At 40.8% G+C, this 24,566-nt stretch overlaps 1 protein-coding gene across 2 annotated transcripts in view; it reads left to right on the top strand.

The window, feature by feature from the left end:
- WDR27 (WD repeat domain 27) overlaps positions 1-24,566 on the top strand; it is a 231,932-nt gene that overhangs the window by 134,031 nt on the left and 73,335 nt on the right. For both annotated transcript variants that reach the window (XM_043511323.1, XM_043511324.1), the window contains one exon: positions 12,063-12,161. In XM_043511323.1, coding sequence (XP_043367258.1) covers positions 12,063-12,161 — 99 coding nt within the window. The remainder of the gene's footprint in view (positions 1-12,062; positions 12,162-24,566) is intronic.

Genomic DNA, 24,566 nt, shown 5'->3' with positions numbered 1-24,566 from the left:
TTGTTTTATTATACATGAAGCTGACAGTGACACCTATGATTAAGGTTGCTGAACACTTTCAACTATAAGGGTCCACCAGTCTGGAACCTGGGGTTGTGGTAACTGATGCCTCCATGTCATCAATGGGAGCCAAGTGAAGCAGCAGCCAGTGCTTATTGCAGCGGTAAGCACTGCAGGAAGTACCACCTAAAGAGGCCAGAGTGACAGAACCCAGGGGATGCCTGATTGGGCCACACCAATAATTAAAACCAGAAAGCTGTCCCAGGGAGCAACAGTGCAGATGCTGGCTTGCTACAGACCTTGTCTTTTTTGCCATATCTTACTCCTGACTTCAGCCCTGGCCCGGCTTGACCTTGGTACCTGTTTCCTGACTTGGGTTGGTAACTAGTCTCAAATCCTGCCTTTGACCCCAGCCCAGGGGACATTACTGGCCTGGTTATCTCCCTGCTGGCCTTTATGAGCTCCTTTTCAGTTGCTGATAACTCTGTCAAACCTTAACTGCTGGGGTTGAAATTTGTTGTCTACATCAGGCTGATTTTTCTCTTCTCTTCTCTTCTCTTCTCTTCTCTTCTCTTCTCTTCTCTTCTCTAATTTCAGCCAAAGTGGTTCACCTGTTTCTAAGAATGAGATTTAGGGAAAAACCCATTCTTTTGCTAATGTTTAAAAATACCCTTACAGCCATTTGGAGAAGCTCTTGCACCTCCATTCTTTGCAGCAGATTTGAAATTTCGACTTGAAATTGGCTGGGGAGGGAGGGGGGTTGCCCTGAGGTCAGAGAGATGCCTATTATTATCATGTGAAAATCCATCAAGCTTTCAGGAAACTGCTATTTGGTAGAGGTTTGCAGCTAAGTTTTTTCAAAGTCTGTCGTCACTGAGCAGGGCCGCTGGGGAGACACAAGACTTTTCCTACAGTTGCTGCTCATGCTGTGGCATTGGGCACCAGAGCTTGACAAAGAGAGTTTCTGTCTTATGCTCTCAGGCAGCATGGAGGAGAGGAGGAAGCAGCTTGATTCAAAGGGAGAGGAATGAGGAGCAGGGTGGACAGCAAGGACCAGAGGGACAAAGCCAAGCTCGGATCAGTAGGAACAGAGCAGCAGAGGGTCAGTTTGAAAGCACAGAATGTAAGAAATCAAAATGTACAAAAGCTCTTTTCAAACAAAGGTTTAGCCTATTCAGCACACCCTTCAACTCTCCTAGCCCAGAAGTACTAAGTAATTTTCCATTTGAATAAACCTGCTTCTCCTCAGAGGGACCTTCACCATTTTCCATTTTTCTCTTGCTATCTTCACACACAGCCTTAGAGAAGAAAGCACTGACACACATACATTAGGTGCACACATACCCTTTCACACTCCAGTTTTACTGAAAGTGTTCTGCAAACTTAAAGTAAAAGAAAACACAAATAGGTGTGTGGTTATGGGTGCAGGAAACTTGTTTGGAAACTAATGATATAGGTAAATGATTTTTACTTTTGGCTGACCCTTGAACAAAGATGGAAAGGAAATATCAATATCTACTGAATCAGTATTTTTATTACAAGAAATTAGTTCTAATATGAAAAAAAGGGATTGACTTTGGCTAGAGTCTGTAGCAGACTTTATGCACATATGCATTTTGGGTATTTTGGAATACTTCCTTGACTGCTCCAATTTCTATTTTATGATATTTGGTTTGCAGAAAATCTGTTCCACTTCTATAGTTGAATTCCTATTCAACACTTTTCACAGTCATTGGTGTTATGGTATCATTTATTATTCATTTACTGTTTTTCTAAAAAAAAAGTAGTGTGTTAAAATCACCTATGTGAAAGTAGAAAGTATAGAGTATTAAAACAGTTTGTGACATTGAAACTGTAGTAAAATTAGAATTGTGGCAGACTCAAATAGAATTTATTGATGTTGGATTTAGTCCATTCCTTAGCAGTGCCTGAATGCAGCTTGTTTAAAAATAAAGGAAATCATATTTAATAATTAAAGTTAAAAATAACTTACTGAAAGGTTCTTCTTGGCTCTCTCACCAAGTTGAGGGTTTGATTCAAAAGTTCATTGAAAAATTGGAAGCTGTTTCTTAACATTGTGTTTTGTCCTGGTAATGTGTTTTCTTATTTGTGACACACTTATTGTTTACATGCTGTGTAATATTGCTGGTAAAATATATCACAGTACTTAGTATTGGCTACATGGACACTCATATGGAGCCACATGTTGTAATGGCTTCCATGTTGAAACAATTAGTGACTTGCTTCAAAAACTGCCTCAGTGTTAGACACAAGCTATAACCTTCCATAAAAGCTTACAGCACAATAATAGTCTCATGCAGAATATCCACCAACTGTCTGCAGACTCCAAAAGTGGGTGGCAGAGGAGGAAAGTATTGTCTAGAGACATTCAAGAGGAGTCAGGGCAACGCAAATTACTACATATACTATTGTGGAAAAGCAAACTAAGTTGCTACTGAAACCTAAAGTTGCATTAACTTACAATCAGCAAATCTTCACTGTGTTGTGGCAGAATAAAAATGTATTATTGATGTTTAAGCACAAAGCATACAGTGGTCTTCTGCAAAAAGGGGCGTGTGCATATTTAAGCGGAGTGGGGTTAGATGCAATTGGCTTGAAAGAGTTTGCTGTATGTTTCCATGTGCCATGCCTCCTTTCTGCAGATTCTGCTATATATGTAGCAGTGCAGTGCTTCAGATATTCCTTAGTGTAGGGATCAATTGCACCTTCCTGTTGGAAAACCTGCAATGGGAGCCTAAAAGGGAGAAAACCTCTGCAAGAATTCGGTTCACTCGGTTTTATCCCCAGTTGATCTGTTGGACTGGGATATGTCCTGATTCCAGGATATGAATGAGAGGCCCTGTGCAGCAACACCATCTCCGTATCTCTGGCAACCTGCCCTTTCCTAGGCCATTTTATTTAGCTGCCTAACTTTTAGAACCCTCATTTGAAAATTTGTGTTATCCTCTCTTTTCCATTTGTAAAATGGAGATAATACCCACCTTTGTAGGGAGTGATTTGTGATTTTTGGGGGGGAAGAAAAGTGCTAAATAAACACTAAATATTAGGGCTGTCAATCACAGTTAACTCACACGATTAACTCAAAATTGCGATTAAAATATTAATTGTGATTAATTGCACTGTTAAACAATAGAATACCAATGAAGCATGTCCTCTGGAATGGTGGTTGAAGCATGAAAGGACATATGAATATTTAGCGTATCTGGCACGTAAATATCTTGCGGCGCCGGCTACAACAGTACCATGTGAACGCCTGTTCTCACTTTCAGGTGACATTGTAAACAAGAAGTGGGCCGCATTATCTCCTGCAAATTGTAACCAAACTTGTTTGTCTGAGTGACTGGCTGAAATAGGACTGAGTGGACTTGCAGACTCTAAAATTTTACATTGTTTTATTTTTGAATGAAGTTTTTTTGGTACATAATTCTACATTTGTAAGTTCAACTTCCATCATAAAGAGACTGCACTATAGTACTTGTATTAGGTGGATTGAAAAATACTAATTCTTTTGTTTTGTTTTTTTTACAGTGCAGATATGTGTAATAAAAAATATAAAGTGAGTACTGTACACTTCGTATTCTCTGTTGTAATTGAAATCAATATATTTGAAAATGTAGAAAATATCCATAATATTTATATAAATGGTATTCTATTATAGTTTAATAGTGCGATTAATCGCGATTAAGTTTTTTAATCGCTTGACAGCCCTACTAACTTGCAGTTCTGCTTAAACAAGAGACCAAGTTCTACACTGGTTTACCCTGTGCAAACATTTTAAACAATGAGGTTAACAAGGTGTAGCACGGAATCTGGCCAAAAAAGTCTCAAACAATATATATCTTTCTTGAATTAAACTGTGAAAGGCACTGCATGTCAAAGTAATGTATTTGTATAGTTGAAAGGGCTAGACATTTACTTGTTAGCACTAGTCCACAGGATTTGTGGAGGTCAACTACCAACTAATTTATTTATTTCTAGAATATTTAGAAGTAAAATAAACCTGCCAGTGTTGTTTTAATATCCACTAAGTTTGTCCCTACCCCACCCCCAATCCTCAGAATGAAATTGACAGGTGTTTAACAAAAAACAGTTCTGCTGATTTTAAGATTTAAAACAAATCTTTACTTCACTTTTGCACTGTATAGGAAAAGAGTTATAATTATGTATAACTTTCTGACTGCCAAAATATATAATTTTTCTTCCAGGTTGATGATTAGCTGCAGATATTAAAGTATACCGCAATTAGGACATAAATGAGGGATAGTCATTAAATATCATCATTGGCGAGATTTTCAACTTCTGCTTTTAAAATCACAAGATAAATGTGAAAATAAATGCATTTAATAGTTGGATTGCAGAATCCTTTTGTAAAATTTCTGGTTTTGGTAAATTAAGGATTTTAAAACTGAAAAGTCTGTATGATCTGTTTTTCTCTGGACACCTGTTATTTGTGAAGGAAAGCAGTATCTGCACACCACAGAAAGTATGGGGCGCAAAGACAACTTAAGATGACAACTTCCACAACATAAAATGAAAAGGAGAACTTGTGGCACCTTAGAGACTAACAAATTTATTAGAGCATAAGCTTTCGTGAGCTACAGCTCACTTCATCGGATGCATGCAGTGGAAAATACAGTGGGGAGATTTTATATACACACACAGAGAGAACATGAAACAATGGGTTTATCATACACACTGTAAGGAGAGTGATCACTTAAGATAAGCCATCACCAGCAGCAGGGGGGGGGGAAGGAGGAAAACCTTTCATGGTGACAAGCAAGGTAGACTAATTCCAGCAGTTAACAAGAATATCAGAGGAACAGTGGGGGGTGGGGTGGGAGGGAGAGAGAAATACCATGGGGAAATAGTTTTACTTTGTGTAATGACTCATCCATTCCCAGTCTCTATTCAAGCCTAAGTTAATTGTATCCAGTTTGCAAATTAATTCCAATTCAGCAGTCTCTCGTTGGAGTCTGGTTTTGAAGCTTTTTTGTTGAAGGATAGCCACTCTTAGGTCTGTGATCGAGTGACCAGAGAGATTGAAGTGTTCTCCAACTGGTTTTTGAATATTATAATTCTTGACGTCTGATTTGTGTCCATTCATTCTTTTACGTAGAGACTGTCCAGTGTGGCCAATGTACATGGCAGAGGGGCATTGCTGGCACATGATGGCATATATCACATTGGTAGATGCGCAGGTGAACGAGCCTCTGATAGTGTGGCTGATGTGATTAGGCCCTATGATGGTATCCCCTGAATGGATATGTGGACAGAGTTGGCAATGGGCTTTGTTGCAAGGATAGGTTCCTGGGTTAGTGGTTCTGTTGTGTGGTGTGTGGTTGCTGGTGAGTATTTGCTTCAGATTGGGGGGCTGTCTGTAAGCAAGGACTGGTCTGTCTCCCAAGATCTGTGAGAGTGATGGGTCGTCCTTCAGGATAGGTTGTAGATCCTTGATGATGCGTTGGAGAGGTTTTAGTTGGGGGCTGAAGGTGATGGCTAGTGGCGTTCTGTTGTTTTCTTTGTTGGGCCTGTCCTGTAGTAGGTGACTTCTGGGTACTCTTCTGGCTCTGTCAATCTGTTTCTTCACTTCAGCAGGTGGGTATTGTAGTTGTAGGAATGCATGATAGAGATCTTGTAGGTGTTTGTCTCTGTCTGAGGGGTTGGAGCAAATGCGGTTATATCGTAGTGCTTGGCTGTAGACAATGGATCGAGTGGTATGATCTGGATGAAAGCTAGAGGCATGTAGGTAGGAATAGCGGTCAGTAGGTTTCCGATATAGGGTGGTGTTTATGTGACCATCACTTATTAGCACCGTAGTGTCCAGGAAGTGGATCTCTTGTGTGGACTGGTCCAGGCTGAGGTTGGTGGTGGGATGGAAATTGTTGAAATCATGGTGGAATTCCTCAAGAGCTTCTTTTTCATGGGTCCAGATGACGAAGATGTCATCAATGTAGCGCAAGTAGAGTAGGGGCATTAGGGGACGAGAGCTGAGGAAGCATTGTTCTAAGTCAGCCATAAAAATGTTGGCATACTGTGGGGCCATGCGGGTACCCATCGCAGTGCCGCTGATTTGAAGGTATACATTGTCACCAAATGTGAAATAATTATGGGTCAGGACAAAGTTCAGCCACCAGGTTAGCCGTGACAGTATCGGGGATACTGTTCCTGACGGCTTGTAGTCCATCTTTGTGTGGAATGTTGGTGTAGAGGGCTTCTACATCCATAGTGGCTAGGATGGCTATTCCTGATGATACAGTTCTGTGGTGACCTAGAATCCTATTTTCGACGTCTCAGACTCAAGGAATATTTCCAACACACCTCTGACCAACATATTAACCCACAGAGACCTTCCTGCCAACACTACAAAAAGAAGGATTCTGGGTGGACTCCTCCTGAAGGTCGAAACTGCAGCCTGGATTTCTACATAGAGTGCTTCCGCCGACGTGCACGAGCTGAAATTGTGGAAAAGCAGCATCGCTTACCCCATAACCTCAGCCATGCAGAACACAGTGCCATCCACAGCCTCAGAAACAACTCTGACATCATAATCAAAAAGGCTGACAAAAGAGGTGCTATCGTCATCATGAATAAGTCGGAGTATGAACAAGAGGCTACTAGGCAGCTCTCCAACACCACTTTCTACAAGCCATTACCCTCTGATCCCACTGAGAGTTACCAAAAGAAACTACAGCATTTACTCAAGAAACTCCCTGAAAAAGCACAAGAACAAATCCGCACAGACACACCCCTGGAGCCCCGACCTGGGGTATTCTATCTGCTACCCAAGATCCATAAACCTGGAAATCCTGGACGCCCCATCATCTCAGGCATTGGCACCCTGACAGCAGGATTGTCTGGCTATGTAGACTCCCTCCTCAGGCCCTTCGTTACCAGCACTCCTAGCTATCTTCGAGACACCACTGACTTCCTGAGGAAACTACAGTCCATTGGTGATCTTCCTAAAAACACCATCCTAGCCACTATGGATGTAGAAGCCCTCTACACCAACATTCCACACAAAGATGGACTACAAGCCGTCAGGAACAGTATCCCCGATACTGTCACGGCTATCCTGGTGACTGAACTTTGGCAACCCGTTGCCAACTCTGTCCACATATCCATTCAGGGGATACCATCATAGGGCCTAATCACATCAGCCACACTATCAGAGGCTCGTTCACCTGCGCATCTACCAATGTGATATATGCCATCATGTGCCAGCAATGCCCCTCTGCCATGTACATTGGCCAAACTGGACAGTCTCTACGTAAAAGAATGAATGGACACAAATCAGACGTCAAGAATTATAACATTCAAAAACCAGTTGGAGAACACTTCAACCTCTCTGGTCACTCGATCACAGACCTAAGAGTGGCTATCCTTCAACAAAAAAGCTTCAAAACCAGACTCCAACGAGAGACTGCTGAATTGGAATTAATTTGCAAACTGGATACAATTAACTTAGGCTTGAATAGAGACTGGGAATGGATGAGTCATTACACAAAGTAAAACTATTTCCCCATGGTATTTCTCTCTCCCTCCCACCCCACCCCCCACTGTTCCTCTGATATTCTTGTTAACTGCTGGAATTAGCCTACCTTGCTTGTCACCATGAAAGGTTTTCCTCCTTTCCGCCCCCTGCTGCTGGTGATGGCTTATCTTAAGTGATCACTCTCCTTACAGTGTGTATGATAAACCCATTGTTTCATGTTCTCTGTGTGTGTGTATATAAATCTCTCCTCTGTTTTTTCCACCAAATGCATCCGATGAAGTGAGCTGTAGCTCACGAAAGCTTATGCTCTAATAAATTTGTTAGTCTCTAAGGTGCCACAAGTACTCCTTTTCTTTTTGCGAATACAGACTAACACGGCTGCTACTCTGAAACAACATAAAATGTAGCTTCGTACTGAAGATGTTCTCAGAAAAAACCTGATCTTTGTTACTTATGGGAAGCTTTGGATAGTCCCAGAACAATGAATTTGTGAAAACTAGGCTTGAAAGTATTACAGTAGAACCTGAGAGTTACGAACACCTCGAGAATGGAAGTTGTTCATAACTCTGAACAAAATGTTACTGTTCTTTCAAAAGTTTACAACTGAACATTGGCTTAATAAGCTTTGAAACATTACTGTGAAGAAGAAAAACGCTGCTTTCCCTGTGGTTTTTTTAGTAGTTTGTTTAACACAGTTCTGTACTGTATGTGCTGCCTTTTTTTTTTTTTTTTTTTGGTCACTGCTGCTGCCTAATTGCGTATTTCAGGTTCCAAATGAGATGTGTGGTTGACTGGTCAGTTCGTAACTCTGGTATTCATAACTCTGAGGTTTACTGTAGATTTTTATCTGTAAGTGTCAGTAAATGTCAGTTTTACCATACATACAAATTGACATATTTTGATTGATTACAATTGAAATATACAGGTAGGCAAAGAAAGAAAAATGCTGCTGGAGAACTTGAGTCAAAATCCAGTGATTTAGACTTTTGCATTAGTCTTGTTACAAATGGACTAGTGAATGAATAGTAAAAACAAGTCTGATTTGTTAATTTAAGGATATTTACTTTATTTATTTTGACATGTGATTGTTGACAATTTGTGTTTAATGGTTTATAAAGTTGTTGAATCTGTCGGTCATTAAATAACTGTGTACCCCCATAATTTCCCACAACTGTGAAAAATCAAAACAATAAAACTAAAAATTGCTTAAATGTAAACAATGACATCAGTCAAAATTCTAAAAAGTGAATTCTGCCAGGCTTGGTCATAACTTACTGTAGGTCAAATTCGGCCACCCTCACTCATGCTCAGTAGCACCTTGTTCTGTAAATAGTCCCACTGGGTCAAGTGGGATTACTCATGGACTTTGTGCCCTTAATTCAACTCTCCTGTGCATATATACTGTGAGACGGTCTTTAATGATCACGTATTAGTGGCCCCATGTGTTAATTTTCTGTAAGCCATCCAAACCATGTGGTGAGTACAGAATATATCACTTCCCCAGGGGCTTTCTTATGGCATTTATCACTGTAGTATCTAAGTGCTTCTCAAACATTAATGAATTTAATCTTCATAATACCATGGAAGATGAGGCGATAATATTCTTTCCGTTTTATAGAGGGTGACTGGGGCGTGGTGCAATTAAGCCTGAAATTATCAAGGGTCAACTAATTGGGATGTTCAAGCTGAAACTTTCCAAAAGAAATAAATAAATTTCCAGCCTGAAGCAGGAGCCCGGTATGGAAAATTTCATCCCTAATGGCTACAGTTGGGCAAAGTTATAAACCACTCAAGACATGGATTTATGATGGGTAGTGTTAGGCAATCATAACTATGTGCATCACTGCCAGCTCTCTCTCTAATACATTCATGTAGTTTAAAAGGAGAACTATGTTCTTTCCTAGCTTAAATCTTGTTGAAAGGAGATTTATATGCTGTACAGTGGAAAGAGTAGTATATTCTTGTAAAGATGTTCATTAATACAAAGAAAGCTAATTTATTGATAAGTATTGGCCGTTAATCCTATACATTATTGGACAATGTTAATACTTTTATATTTATGGTAGGGTCTCATAGACTTTAAGGTCAGAAGGGACCATTGTGATAATCTGGTCTTTCCTCCTGAACATTGCAGGCCACAGAACCTGACCCACTCCTGAAATAGCCCCCTCACCTCTGGCTGAGCTACTGAAGTCTGCAAATTATGGTTTAAAGACTTCAAGCTACAGAGAATTCACCATTTACACTAGTTTAAACTTGCAAGTGACCCATGCCCCAGGCTTCAGAAGAAGGCAACCCCCACCCCAACCGGCTCTTCAGCCCATCTGATCTGGGGGAAAATTCCTTTCTGACCCCAAATACAGTGATCAGTTAGACACTGAGCATATGGGCAAGACCCACCAGGCAGATACCTGGGAAAGAATTATCTGTAATAATTCAGAGCCCTCCCCATCTAGTGTCCCGTCTACAGCAGTTTGGGGATTTTTACAAATCTTTCAGCCAGAGAAGTGACATTTCACATAAGTGCCACATTGCTGCTGCATTGGGGACTGGAGAATAGAGAAGCTGCTCAGAGGAACTCTAGATCCCCAGGATGATGCAGCTCTAAGCTCCATTGTAGCTATGTGGGAGTGCAGGACAGTTGTAGGCTGAGGCTGAGGCTGAGGGGAGGCTATTGCATGAATATACTGAACCACAGCCCCATGTAAAGGGAATGCAGAAGAAAAGGTTGCATAGATGCTCCAGGCTCTATACCTGAATTTGGATGAGGATTTTGTTCTCACCGGCATTTCTGTATTTTCTGCATGCAAAGACCTTTTAATCTGGCTTTGAGGGACCAGAATTTTCCTGTGTCCCTACCAAAAAAAGCCTAAATTTGACATTACAGTGTCTTTTAAAAAAATAAAGTATTGTTACAACAAAGTCTGCTTATTCAAGCAGGCTTTCTTATGCTAGGCTCCAAAATGCTTTAATGAGTTTTGGTCTTTAAATATTCAGGGTAAATAGGCCAAATCCCCTGAGATGGGATATTAGATGGATGGGATCTGAGTTACTATAGAAAATTCTTTCCTGGGTATCTGGCTGGTGAATCTTGCCCATATGCTCAGGGTTTAGCTGATTGCCATATTTGGGGTCGGGAAGGAATTTTCCTCCAGGGCAGATTGGAGAGGCCCTGGAGGTTTTTCGCCTTCCTCTGTAGCATGGGTCATGGTTGACTTGAGGGAGGCTTCTCTGCTCCTTGAAGTCTTTGAACCATGATTTAAGGACTTCAATAGCTCAGACATGGGTGAGGTTTTTCATAGGAGTGGGTGGGTGAGATTCTGTGGCCTGCGCTGTGCAGGAGGTCGGACTAGATGATCACAATGGTCCCTTCTGACCTTAGTATCTATGAATCTATGAGTTCCATGTTCATCAACACAACCACAGAGACATAGTGAAAAAGGAACATTCAATTTCTGGAATTACTATAAAGCCTACTCAGATTGCTGTTTCACTCGTACAGTGTTTTCTCAGATACCATTGTAACATATTTTCTTCAACATTTTCTTTGCCATATCCTAAATCAGTTTTACTCAATGTTTTGTGTATTCCTTATACATTGTCTTTTTATGTGCTTTGAATATAAATACCAGACAATTGTATGCCACATCTACTTCCTTTCTTCTTACCAGCTTAATGGGATAGTAGAGCAGAATCATGCATTGGCATCTGATTCCTTAAAATCTTTCTGCATACAAAAATACAGGATTTATTTTCAATACATTTAACTCAATTAAGCAAAACAAAAGAACTAATGTTAGAAGTTTAAGAGCCTGATCCAAATCCCTTTGATGTCAGTCGGCTTTAGATTCGGCCCTTAGTGCATTTCTGGTTTGGTACCATTTCATTAGTTAAAAGCTTGCAAACAGTAATTTTTTTCTACCAAATCTACCTTCTCATGTTTGGTTGACATTCATTTCCCCTTCACACACACCCTCCTGAAACATTTTTCTGGTCAAATCCTTATCAGTGCACCTGTGTCACTAATTATTTAGGAATTCTATGTTATTGAGAACAATGTGTCAGCCGACAGCTGCTAAGACCCATGAACAGAGAGAAGGCAATATTGTTTTAATGTGGCTGACCAACAAATAGCAGTTTTAATCATAGCCATTAAGATGGTAGGGCTTTTTATGCAAAAAGTAGATATTTAGAATTTCGAATAACATCTTTATAGCAAAATAACCTGTTTAAGAAAGATCATACTTGACACTGTTTCAGTGTCTACTTGAAACACATCCATATACCCTTTTCCCTCCCAAGAAAAAAGTTAGAGTTGCTCTTTTTCTAAACCATTTTTCCATTAGGATACTTTAAAAGTTAACATTTGCTAAATCATTCTTGGTATTATAAAATGTCAGATCTATAGAATTTATATCTGCCTGGCTTTTGTGAAGTATTTACTATAGCTAAAACTTGTTAGCCAGAATGTATATTTCTATCAAGCAATAATTTAAAGTTTTTAGTAGAAGTCTTAAAAATGAAAATGTAAACTCTTGTTGTCTTTTAGGCTTACATATATGAGATGCGTTCAAGCACCTTTTCCCATAAATTGGCAGGACACACGGAATCGGTGATCAATGTGGCTTTTAGTCCCTCATCTCCTCAGGTACACTTTTTCCCCCTTTTATTCTTTTTGTCATTTAAATATATACGAACTTCATGGTAAATGCCCTTGTTGTCAGTGAAACATTCTCTCTCCCTTGTCCATCTTTGTGATCTGAGTGGCATATAATAATAATTACAATCCATTGTGAGCGTTCACATTTATCCTTGTTATATACTGTATTAGCATCCATAATGAATTGAGTCTCTCATGTAAATACGCTCTTCCCAAATCAGTTTATCTTCTGTATAGTTTACTTGAATTCAACCCGCTTTCCAGCATCAGCTTATGTAGTCTGAACTATACTGGTGTTGGGAGTCCAGAAGATAACAGAGGAGACAAGTTTGAAACTGCTGTTGGCTCTCAGCTTCCCTTTATCCACAGCGCTCCAATAAGTGCTCTCCCTATGTCAACTTGTTTCTCATAAAATATTGCCTCAAAAGAAGCAGCAGCAATACTGGGGGAGCATTGAAACAAGTTTTGCGAGGCTGAAGGCTATTTTTGTTCACCTTAGAGAACATAACTCATGTGACATGTCAGCAGAACATTTTTAACTCAAATTTTATAATTATTCCTGGGTAGGTGCTTGAGGCTGGCAAAGTTCAAGTGGTGGTACTAAACTCCTCCTCCCCCAGACATCAATTTAAATAGATCCTCTATGCTTAGTATCTGCAGTATTCCCTTGTACTTTCCTTTACTTACTATAGGCAATATACTGAAATTTAAAAACGGCAGCAACTGTCAAGTTAAGAACTGTAGCTGAAGATACTTTTCTAGAATACTTGCTTTGCAGGTTTTCCATTTCTCACCCTCCTTTGGTCTTTTCTCCTTTTACAGAAAGAGGAGAAATATTGTTTGAAATCTCATTGTAAAAGAAGTGAGCTTTGAATGGTTTATAGATGGGTTAAAAATAGAGACAAAAGTGAGCATCATAGGGGATTCTAGCTACATTTGATTCCAGTAATGAGCTGATGCAATAGCAGAGGGAGAAGGGATTTCTTGGAAAAGGTTATTCCATGCACAGACATCCTTAAAATTGGTTCTAATCTATTGCCATCCCCCAGTAATATGCTGGCAAAATGTCTTTCTCAGATGCTGTGGCTCCTTATCCACTTTTGTCACAACAATGAGTTTATCAGTAATACAAACAAAACACACACACATCTTTTTATCTGGTTACATTTTGCCTGTGCAGTGTTTAAAAAAAAAACAAAAACAAAACACCAAATATTTGTTACAGCAAAGCTAAAGCTTATTTATAATAACAAATTCAAAGGTTATGAAAAGATGGTGCAGCAAGTCGAGGTTAGTGTCAGGATGAAAATAATACTAATGAATTCAATAATACCTGAATTATACGTTTTAAAATTATGGTAGCATGTTATCCTTCACTAGTTTATCTACGGCAGCAGTTCTCAAACTGTGGGGTGAGACCCCAAAGTGGGTCATGATCCTGTTTTAATGGGATCACCAGGGCTGGCGTTAGACTTGCTAGGGTCGTGTAGTCATTTTTGTTGTCAGAAGGGAGTCACTGTGCATTGAAGTTTGAGAAACCCTGATCTACGATTACTGTGCTCTTAATATATGAGAAATTTGCATTAGAAGAAATTTAAGTTGTTTCTGGACTTATTTTCAAGGATTAAAATTGTCCTTTAAACTAAGTGTTTTTGCGGTGCCTAGCACAATGGAGTTTTGATCTGGATTTGGCAAGTGCTACATTAATACACACTGCTAATGTCTATGGTTAATCTTTGACAGATTGTCTGTCTCATTTTTATGTTTGGTCCTTTTTTATAGAATTTATTGGACTATTTAATGGATTAAATGTTTAACACTTTCCATTTTTTCTATATACAGATAAATGACTGCTATTCTTATATAACCAGCCTCGTCCTTTATGCTGCATCACATCATATACCCTTTGCATCAATACTTAGATATCTTTTCTCTGGCAATAACTAGACTGGGACTCCAGATATCTGGGTTGTGTCCTATTCCCAGCTCCGCCACAGACTTTTTGGGGGATCTCAGGCAATTTACATACTTGCTTCTTATGCCTCAGTTACCCATCATTGCAATGGGAATAATATATTCCTCTCTGAGCAGTGTTTCTAGTAAGTGTTAGTATTTGAGTGCCAGAACAAAGTTAGAGAAATATTAGGGTCAAGGATTTTACTTTCTTTATTTTATGGTCTGAAGGAGCAAAAAAGATTTACCTGCTAATGTATGCCTTAAAGTGCAGGTATACTTGCTATGACTAATTCTGTAATAGATGTAAATGTTGTATCTGTAGATGAACGTATTATGGAGACGGGCGTCATCACACTTGATGTCTTACCAGTCCATACACTGTGCGTTTTTGCATTCTTGAATATGCATGTGCTTCAGTTGCAATATGACTGTGATGTTTATGATATAACCTATGGTACAGAGGGTGATAGGTGGATTTTTATTATTAATTGTGTGTTTAACTCAAATTGTAGTATACAGAGGGAAAAGTGGTACACTGTAAACTATTTGGACCAACTTCAGATCTGCAATAAATGGTTAAACAGCCAAGTTATATAAGCCTTTGAATAACTGACATTGGAACATGCTGACAGAGTCTTAGATTTTAACAGCTAAATTACCCAAAGATTCTGTCCACACTGAGCACACTCCAGCTTGGTGTTGAGCTGGACTTTCCCTGCAATTGCAGCTCTGGGCTACTGTGGGTTATACTGGGTCTAGGTCCGGCTAACAGTATGTGAACTGAGTGTAGGGAGCCTGTCACTTCTGTGTTCTCAGACTCCCTTCTCACAGATAGTTCTGCACAAGAGCCGTAGAAAGCATCATATCAATTTTCTGCTGACCTGCACACATGAAGTTATCTGTACAGTTGCCAGTTGGGAAACGTGATTGTGGATTTCTCAGATAGTTGAAGTTAGCACTAAAATCACCATAGTATTCAAAACTGGCTACAGATAACTTTGGATGTGTCTGAAAAAATGAATTATCCTTTACTAGCTTCTACCACAATATATTTTTCCTAGTGGTCACATCTGGAGATTTCAATTTAGAAAAAAAATCTGTGTGAAAACTTCATTCTTCTGCTGTATTGGGTCACCAGTGACTGTTCACTTAATCATCAATGACGTGTCATTTTCCCACAAGCAAGCCAGTTTTTGTAAAGTCAGGGAAAATTCTTTTTCAGATTTTTATTTACTGATTTTGGCTTTGAATGGTGTTAAATCAATCTTAGGTTATCCTTGTATAGACATGCATTTTTTTTCAATATCATAAATAGTACATTGAACATTAAGGCTCTGCAATAGCTTGTCAGAGCTTGAATTATGTGGTTTTAGGATATGGGGCCAAATTAATATCTGGGATCCCATTGAAGTGAGGTCAGTTGCAAAGAGGTCTTCGACTCAGAATGGTTTGTCTCTCTGCAGCCAGTTCAGTTTTCTTTTTGTCTGCACTAATTTATCAACATGCCAAAACTAGAAGGATGTGTGGCTCATTAGTTTTGAGACAGTTACTGTTTAACCCTTTAAAAAAATACATACTTTGTGTCTGAGGGGGATACTTGTCCACCTTCTATCTACTTTAAGCTTCTTTCCCAAGAGATTAAACTTCAAAGAGTAAAACGTGCCACTGAGTTGTAAAAATCCTTTTACAGAGATTATAGACTCTAAGGCTGGAAGGGACCATCATGATCATCTAGTCTAACTTCTTGCACACATCAGGCCACAAATGGCCTCACTCACCCACTCCTGTAATAGACCATAACCTCTGACTGACTTACTGAAGACTGTTACAGAGAATTCACCATTTACACTAGTGTAAAACCTGCAAGTGACCCATGTCCCATGCTGCAGAGGAAGGCAAACCCCCCTCACCCCCAGAATCTCTGCCACTAGTAACCTCCCTCCAACTTGACAGTTCACCTTTCAGTATGACTCACTGTAGTCTTTCCCCTTTAACTAATTCCTCATCCACCTTTCAATTCTAATATGAATCCCCATCTTCTCCAATTTAACTAACAATTTCCCATTTGGAACTGTATCAGCTGCCATACTGATATCTAGGCAGATTAGATCTACTACATTTCCTTTGTCTAAAAATCAGTTATCAAAGAAGAAAATCAGGTTGATCTGGCACGATTTATCTTTTGTAAAACCATATTGTATTTTATCCCAATCACTGCACACCCTCTATGTCCTTAGCTACTTTTCTCTTTCAAAAATGTTTTCTGCACCAGTAGTTCTGGTTCTTCCATTTTGGAACAGGGAGACATCAAGATGATATGGAAAATTCTTGTGCAGATATTCCAATGTCACTAGAATGGCCAATGATAGATACAGACATACAAAAACATGCTTTTTAAGGAACAGAGAAAACATCACAAGTTCTATGCACCTATTAATCCATTCTAGAACCTTCTCTAGCTTAGTTTTCCCCAATAACTTGAGCTTCATGTTCCAGTTCAATTGTTAAACTGGCTGATGAACCAGAGAAGGCTGAGAGAAAGACCATTACATGTTTCTCCCAATCTGGTCTGTCTTTTTTGCCAAGTCTCCAATCCTTCATCCACAATGATTTGAGATCTGTCAAACTCAGCCTTTTTATATCCACTACTTTAGCTGGAGAAAAAGTTGTTTAAGCAGCCCATACGTCTTTGAAACAGTTTGTAATGGTACTCTATCTTTGTTAGGAAATGTGGGTCTTAGCCAAAGCTTATGTAGCAATTTGGTCTAGAGGAATGCTACCACCACTGCCTTGCTGAATCCAAAGAAGACAGCTGCATTAAAAAGAAAGAGGCCTACTGTTAAACTTGCATATGACGTGCCATTCAAGGTTCAGTATGTTCTCTTCTCATGACATTGGCCTAAATTCTTCCCTCCCACCTGTGAAATCCCATAGACTTCAATGGGGCTTCACTGGTGCATGTGAGAGCCGAATTTGGTCCAATGTGTCTCTAGACTAGATGTGTACTTTAGCCCAAATCCTTCTGTCCAATGTAGTCAAATGTAAATAGTTTAAATCTTGTTAGTGGAGTTTAATTTAAGTACAGTAACTCCTCACTTAACGTTGTAGTTATGTTCCTGAAAAATGCAACTTTAAGTGAAATGATGTTAAACTAATCAAATTTTCCCATAAGATTTAATGTAAATGCGGAGGGTTAGGTTCCAAGGACATTTTTTTGGGGCAGACAAAAAGCATTATATACTGTACAGTACTCTACTGTACTGTGGTTGGGAAGTGCCCCTGGCTTACCCCATACAGGCACAGCCTGCTGCAGGCAAGGATGCTAGGAAGCACCTTTGCAGCAGCAGTGGCAGCTTACCTGGAGAAGAACAAGTGCTGACTTTGCCAGGGGATGCTCCAGGCCTGCCTCTTCCCATCCCCGTTCCACTCCAGGCCCACCTCTTCCCACCCCTATTCAACCTCCTCTCTGGAGCACGCCGCATCCCCGCTCCTTCTCTCCCTCCTCCCTCCGAAAAGTCCTAAGCACCATCAAACAGCTGTTAGGACTTTCTGGGAGGGCGGGGGAGGAATGGAGAAGTGGCGCTTCCCTGCTCCTTCCCCTCCCTCCCAGAAAGTCCTAAGCACCGCCAAACATCTGTTTGGCAGTGGGGGAAGTGCTGGGAGGGAGGGGGAGGAGGCAGAGGCCGGGGAGAAGAGGAACTTGTGCAATGCTCCCTTGTAAAGTCACTGCTCTTCCACAAAATCTTACAAGCAGTGGACAGAGCAGGCAGCCAAACGACGTTATAAGGAGCATTGCACAACTTTAAACAAGCATGTTCCCTAATGGAGCAGCAATGTAACTTTGAAATAACATTAAGTGGGAGGATGTTAAGTGAGAAGTTACTGTATAGTAGTAATAAAAGAAAATGCAGCTTATAAAAGTAATCTTTTATCAGCAAAGTTTTTTAAAAAGAATATCAAGATAGTATTTAGACAAGACTTTAGTTATTTAAAATTTATATCACTCGTTACTAAAGTTAGAATGCCACACATCAATAAAACAATTCAAAAATTAACAGAATGAGTCTTTAAATTAAAGGTATAACAGAACACCCTGCACACTTACAGAATCATAACTGTCCAATTCCCAACTATTAAATAGATTCAGAGATCTATCCAAAGCGTTAACCATATAAATACAACCTGTACTATGCTCTGAATTTTGCCAAATGTAGGCCAACATTTAAAAGGACAACTAGCCTGATTTTCAGGGCCTGGTTTCTCAATACTTTCTGGAAATCAGGCCCAGACAGGTGTGAAGTTGGGCACCCAAAAGTTGAGGCATCCAGAACGTGCTGGCTACTTTTGAATATCTTGGCTTTGGGCTTTCTTGAACTACTGGAGGGAGCAGACTTCAGATCTGCAGGCTCTGTCCTGCTGCTGGCACCAGGGACTTTGACCTCATGAACCAATAGTTGGAATGACCCAGCCGATTGGAACTTCCTCAGTGAGACACAGGGAAAGAGGGATTCTCTCTGTTAATTCATTACAAAGTGTCTTCATTTGCTTATGTAGTTCTCATCTGTTTCTCTACATCCGGGGTTCTCAAATCTCATTGCACCGCAACCTCCTTCTGACAACAAAAATTACTACATGACCTGAGGAGGGGAGACAGAAGTATGAGCCTGGCCAAGCCCTGCTGCCCTGGGGGGGAAGAAGGGGGGCAAAGGCAGGGGGGCCAAAGCTGAAGCCCCAGGACTTCAGCCCTAGGGAAGGGGGCAGTAACCTGAGCCCTGCCACCCAGGGTTGAAGCCCTCGGGCTTCGGTTTTGGCCCCAGGCGGTGGGGCTTGGGCTTCAGCCCTGGGCCCCAGCAAGTTTAAGCCAGCCCTGGCAACCCCATTAAAATGGGATCATGACCTACTTTGGAGTCCTAACCCCCAGTTCGAAAACTGCTGCTCTACATCTATGAGGCACACAAGCCGGTGGGAGAACACGCGCTTCTTTTACAGATTTTAATAGAAAGCACTAACGTGTCTCAGTTAGTGTAAGACTTCACATCCTGCAGAAGATAAACTTGTTTATGCCAATGAAACTTTTCTAAGCACACATGACAGCTGTGAAAAGGTGGGGGGTGATTTTTTTTTTTTTTAAAAAAAGCTTGCCATAAGTGAACAAAGCTACACAAGGACAACTTAGTTTAATCAAGGGACTCTGCAAGGTTACATGTGTTGCCAGCAAGCTGCAGCTGTACACCACATGAGTATGGTTAAATGTGATTGCTACTATCAGGGATGTGTAGAAGTTTCGCATTGCATAGCACATTGATAATAAAGTACTTTAGAGTATTTCTTACAAGTTTAGATATTTTATTGAATAGTGTTGTAGTTTTAGAAATATTTACATTTTAGTGGTGAGGGAGAATACTATACACTAGACTACACAACTGTTCAGCTTTGTAGCGAAAGTCCACTTAAAAAGACTCCTGACCCATAGAGAGGCAGATCACTGGTGGATTGGGGAGGGAGAGGATTGACTGGGCAAAAGGGAAGGGAAGTTGCTAACAGAAGCTAGAGGTGCAGGAATAGGATCTGTTGGGGTCCCTGAAGGAAAGGCAATTGTGGGGAGTCAGACACCTCGCAAGCTGTAGAGAGGGAAGCAATCTCTCACGCTGTAGAGAGGACTAAACTAACTAAAGGAACTGGAGAGAAAGTACCCACAAATGTGCAGGAAAATAAGAGACAATATTGACTGAGGGACAGAAAATTCTGGTCTTGGATGATATACAAGAGCTTGTAAAATAATGGTTTGATAAAAATGTGACACGTAATGGGAAGGTCCCTTTTCTCTCTCTCTCTCACACACACACACACGCACACACACACACACACACACACACACACACACACACACCCCCCCCCACACCAAAACACCATCTATTTAAAATCTTAACAGTAGCGATTAAGGAATGTATCACAAAGAAAAGTCCTGTAATTAAAATAAGGCTAGACCAAATAAAACAAATATGAGATGGAATAAATCACATCCCATATCTTACAGTCCTTGGAACAGCTCAGAGAAATCTGGGACTTAGCAAACAGCGGATAAATTATTAAATGAAAAGACAGAAAAATTCTGTGTCAAATTAAAGTATCAACAGAAAATAATTCCAACCTTCCAGAAGAGTATGATATAGTCATATACAACATCTTGGTCCAGCTGCTGGAACACATCTGAGTTGTGCTCAGCACAGTATGGGTGATGAAGCAAAAGTACTGTTAAATCATCTTTTATGCCTCCTCTCCTACAATCTTCCAATCCCCAGCATAAAGTAGAGTGGCCTCAGGATTGCTATACTTTGTGCCAGCTGCCAACAGCCCCCAAGTACTGACCTGGCAGCCAGGGATGCCTCAGCCATGCCCTTCTTTCTTCCAGACAAAACCCCCTTTTATAGAGGAGGCTGGAAAGAGTGTATGCTGATATTGTGACTGTCACCCAATAATTAACCCATGACAGGAAAATGCTCAGGGGGGCATGTTTCTAGCAGTTTTATTTCCGCAGAGTAGACACCATGATCTGTCCATATCCATACCTACTCATGTATAATGATGCTATACCAACCTCATGAGACTGATTCATCTGCAGGGTTGCTCACAATTAATTAACCAAACCCCAGCTTGACTTTCTACTACCATTGTTAATGTCACATTGTTACTTCCTATGTGACATCATTTATCTTTAGAATAGAGATGTCTGGTTCGTGACCCTAGGCCAGGAGGTTTTGGCTTCCACTCACATCTGGGCCTTTGCTCTTAACGGAGGGATGGTGGGGGGACCCAAGTCCCTGTGAGAAGCAACACAATGTTGTCATCTCTGCACAGAGTCTAAATCTGCTGCCTTGAGCTACTTCCTACCTATGTGTTTCTTCAGTTTGGGTATGACCCCTATAGTCCAAACTGTCAATAGCTTCCCCAAAGAGGCCAAAGGAGCTCGAGCCGCTGGCTCTCAAAGGGGTTGCGGTTGGAGAAGGCACTGCTTGAAGGGATTACTTGCTCTGTAGTGACCTCTCAGACCCAATCTTCTGTGTGGCTTCCTAGAGAAGGATTCACCTCTCCTACAGTCTGTACACCACCCTTTGGCTAGGCTTCTGAGCGCCTTTTAACGCTCTCGTACAGCCAGAGCATTCTTGGCAGGTCCACAGGGGCAGGGCTACCTGGGCCAAGTATTGCCTTTTATCCTCTTTGAGCCAAGAGTGGGGTTATATACCCCATCACAGGGCCAAATTCAGAGGGGAACTGTAAAGGTGTGTGAGTTTTTAAATTACATGTTAAGTCATATGCAGTGTTATTGTAGTCATGTTGGTCCCAGGATATTAGAAAGACAAAGTGGGTGAGCTAATATCTTTTATTGGACCAACTTCTGTTGGTGAGAGACACAAGCTTTCAAGCTTACACAGGTCCTGAAGACAACTGGATTTCAATTAGAAGACTGTCTTTACTCCTATGATACCAAATGTCATCATGTGTAATTTTGTTCACAGCAAAGGTTCAAAGAGTATTAAAAGCACATGTAATTGAGCAGATTACTTGTCAGAGGGCCAGATCTGTTAGGAGGGAGGCTGGGTGAGTATGTTCAGAGTTTCAGGTTAGGACTGTATGCTGCAAGAGATTAAAGAAGAAGCTCTAGGGTGAAACTCTGGTCCTATTCAAATCACTGGAAAACTGCTGTTGACTTTGGTGTGACCAGAATTTCACTCCTGATTTCTAGCAAGAGCAATATCGAGGTCTGGCCCATGGCCCATTTGTATAGGGGTATGAGTGGATCTGTAAGAGAATTAAGTGGGAAGAGAATGAGAAACAGGCAAATTCTATGAAGTAACTTCTGCCTGCATAGAAAATATCCTGAGCCAAAAATAAGCTTTTTTTTGTACATTTTGGCCTAAACTTTATTGTAGATTACAGAATATTTTTAGTTAATTTTATTAAAGCAACAAAAGACCTTACCCACACATTAGGTTTTATTATCATTATCGTCATCATTTATGTTGTATTACAGATTGAATTTTATTCCATTGACTATCAGTGTGTAAAGAAGCAGGAAGAAAAGGAGTACTTGTGGCACCTTAGCGACTAACAAATTTATTAGAGCATAAGCTTTCGTGAGCTACAGCTCACTTCATCGGATGCATTTGGTGGAAAAAACAGAGGAGAGATTTATATACACACACACACACACAGAGAACGTGAAACAATGGGTTTATCATACACACTGTAAGGAGAGTGATCACTTAAGATAAGCCATCACCAGCAGCAGGGGGGGGAAAGGAGGAAAACCTTTTATGGTGACAAGCAAGGTAGGCTAATTCCAGCAGTTAACAAGAATATCAGAGGAACAGTGGGGGGTGGGGTGGGAGGGAGAAATACCATGGGGAAATAGTTTTACTTTGTGTAATGACTCATCCATTCCCAGTCTCTATTCAAGCCTAAGTTAATTGTATCCAGTTTGCAAATTAATTCCAATTCAGCAGTCTCTCATTGGAGTCTGTTTTTGAAGCTTTTTTGTTGAAGTATAGCCACTCTTAGGTCTGTGATCGAGTGACCAGAGAGATTGAAGTGTTCTCCAACTGGTTTTTGAATGTTATAATTCTTGACGTCTGATTTGTGTCCATTCATTCTTTTACGTAGAGACTGTCCAGTTTGGCCAATGTACATGGCAGAGGGGCATTGCTGGCACATGATGGCATATATCACATTGGTAGATGCGCAGGTGAACGAGCCTCTGATAGTGTGGCTGATGTGATTCGGCCCTATGATGGTATCCCCTGAATAGATATGTGGACAGAGTTGGCAACGGGCTTTGTTGCAAGGATAGGTTCCTGGGTTAGTGGTTCTGTTGTGTGGTGTGTGGTTGCTGGTGAGTATTTGCTTCAGATTGGGGGGCTGTCTGTAAGCAAGGACTGGTCTGTTTCCCAAGATCTGAGAGAGCGATGGCTCGTCCTTCAGGATAGGTTGTAGATCCTTGATGATGCGTTGGAGAGGTTTTAGTTGGGGGCTGAAGGTGATGGCTAGTGGCGTTCTGTTGTTTTCTTTGTTGGGCCTGTCCTGTAGTAGGTGACTTCTGGGTACTCTTCTGGCTCTGTCAATCTGTTTCTTCACTTCAGCAGGTGGGTATTGTAGTTGTAGGAATGCATGATAGAGATCTTGTAGGTGTTTGTCTCTGTCTGAGGGGTTGGAGCAAATGCGGATTTATTGTAGCGCTTGGCTGTAGACAATAGATCGAGTGGTATGTTCTGGATGAAAGCTAGAGGCATGTAGGTAGGAATAGCGGTCAGTCGGTTTCCGATACAGGGTGGTGTTTATGTGACCATCGCTTATTAGCACCGTAGTGTCCAGGAAGTGGTCACTCGATCACAGACCTAAGAGTGGCTATCCTTCAACAAAAAAGCTTCAAAACCAGACTCCAATGAGAGACTGCTGAATTGGAATTAATTTGCAAACTGGATACAATTAACTTAGGCTTGAATAGAGACTGGGAATGGATGAGTCATTACACAAAGTAAAACTATTTCCCCATGGTATTTCTCCCTCCCACCCCACCCCCCACTGTTCCTCTGATATTCTTGTTAACTGCTGGAATTAGCCTACCTTGCTTGTCACCATGAAAGGTTTTCCTCCTTTCCCCCCCCGCTGCTGGTGATGGCTTATCTTAAGTGATCACTCTCCTTACAGTGTGTATGATAAACCCATTGTTTCATGTTCTCTGTGTGTGTGTATATAAATCTCTCCTCTGTTTTTTCCACCAAATGCATACGATGAAGTGAGCTGTAGCTCACGAAAGCTTATGCTCTAATAAATTTGTTAGTCTCTAAGTACTCCTTTTCTTTTTGCGAATACAGACTAACACGGCTGCTACTCTGAAAGAAGCAGGAAGGAATAGCTAAAATGTAATAAGCACTAATATTTAGGCTAGGCAACAGCTGTCACAGAGTAATTTAAAATATCTATTTAAAGGAAACAATATCTGGAAAGTAAAAGAATCCAGGAGTTGAGCACTACTTGTTTATTCCCCTCCCCCCTCCCCCCAAAAAAAAGTACTTCTCACATCTTGGTTGCGGAGCTACAAATAGCAGTGTAGATGTTTGTGCTGCGGTTGGAACCTGGGCTCTGAGACCCACACTGGGATCTCAGAGCTCGGGCTTCAATCCGAGCCCAAATGTCTACCCTACAATTTTATAGCCCTATTGGCTGACCTGGGCCAGCTGCGGCTGTGCCACGGGTCTTTTATTGCAGTGTAGACATACCCATAGAGACCATGCACTCCTAGTATAAGTTAAATTAACCCCCAGACTTCTCTAGCTCATACTGGAGCTGGTATTAATCAGCCCACAACATCAGGGAGCTACCTCCAGTTCCCTGATTCTCCCCACACTCTTCTTCACTGAACAGAACTCAGACTCAGGA

This window comes from Dermochelys coriacea, chromosome 3, assembly GCF_009764565.3.
Source record: "Dermochelys coriacea isolate rDerCor1 chromosome 3, rDerCor1.pri.v4, whole genome shotgun sequence".
Taxonomy (NCBI): domain Eukaryota; kingdom Metazoa; phylum Chordata; order Testudines; family Dermochelyidae; genus Dermochelys; species Dermochelys coriacea.
The sequence above is the reverse complement of the archived record's forward strand: the minus strand, read 5'-3'. Positions and strand labels throughout refer to the sequence as shown.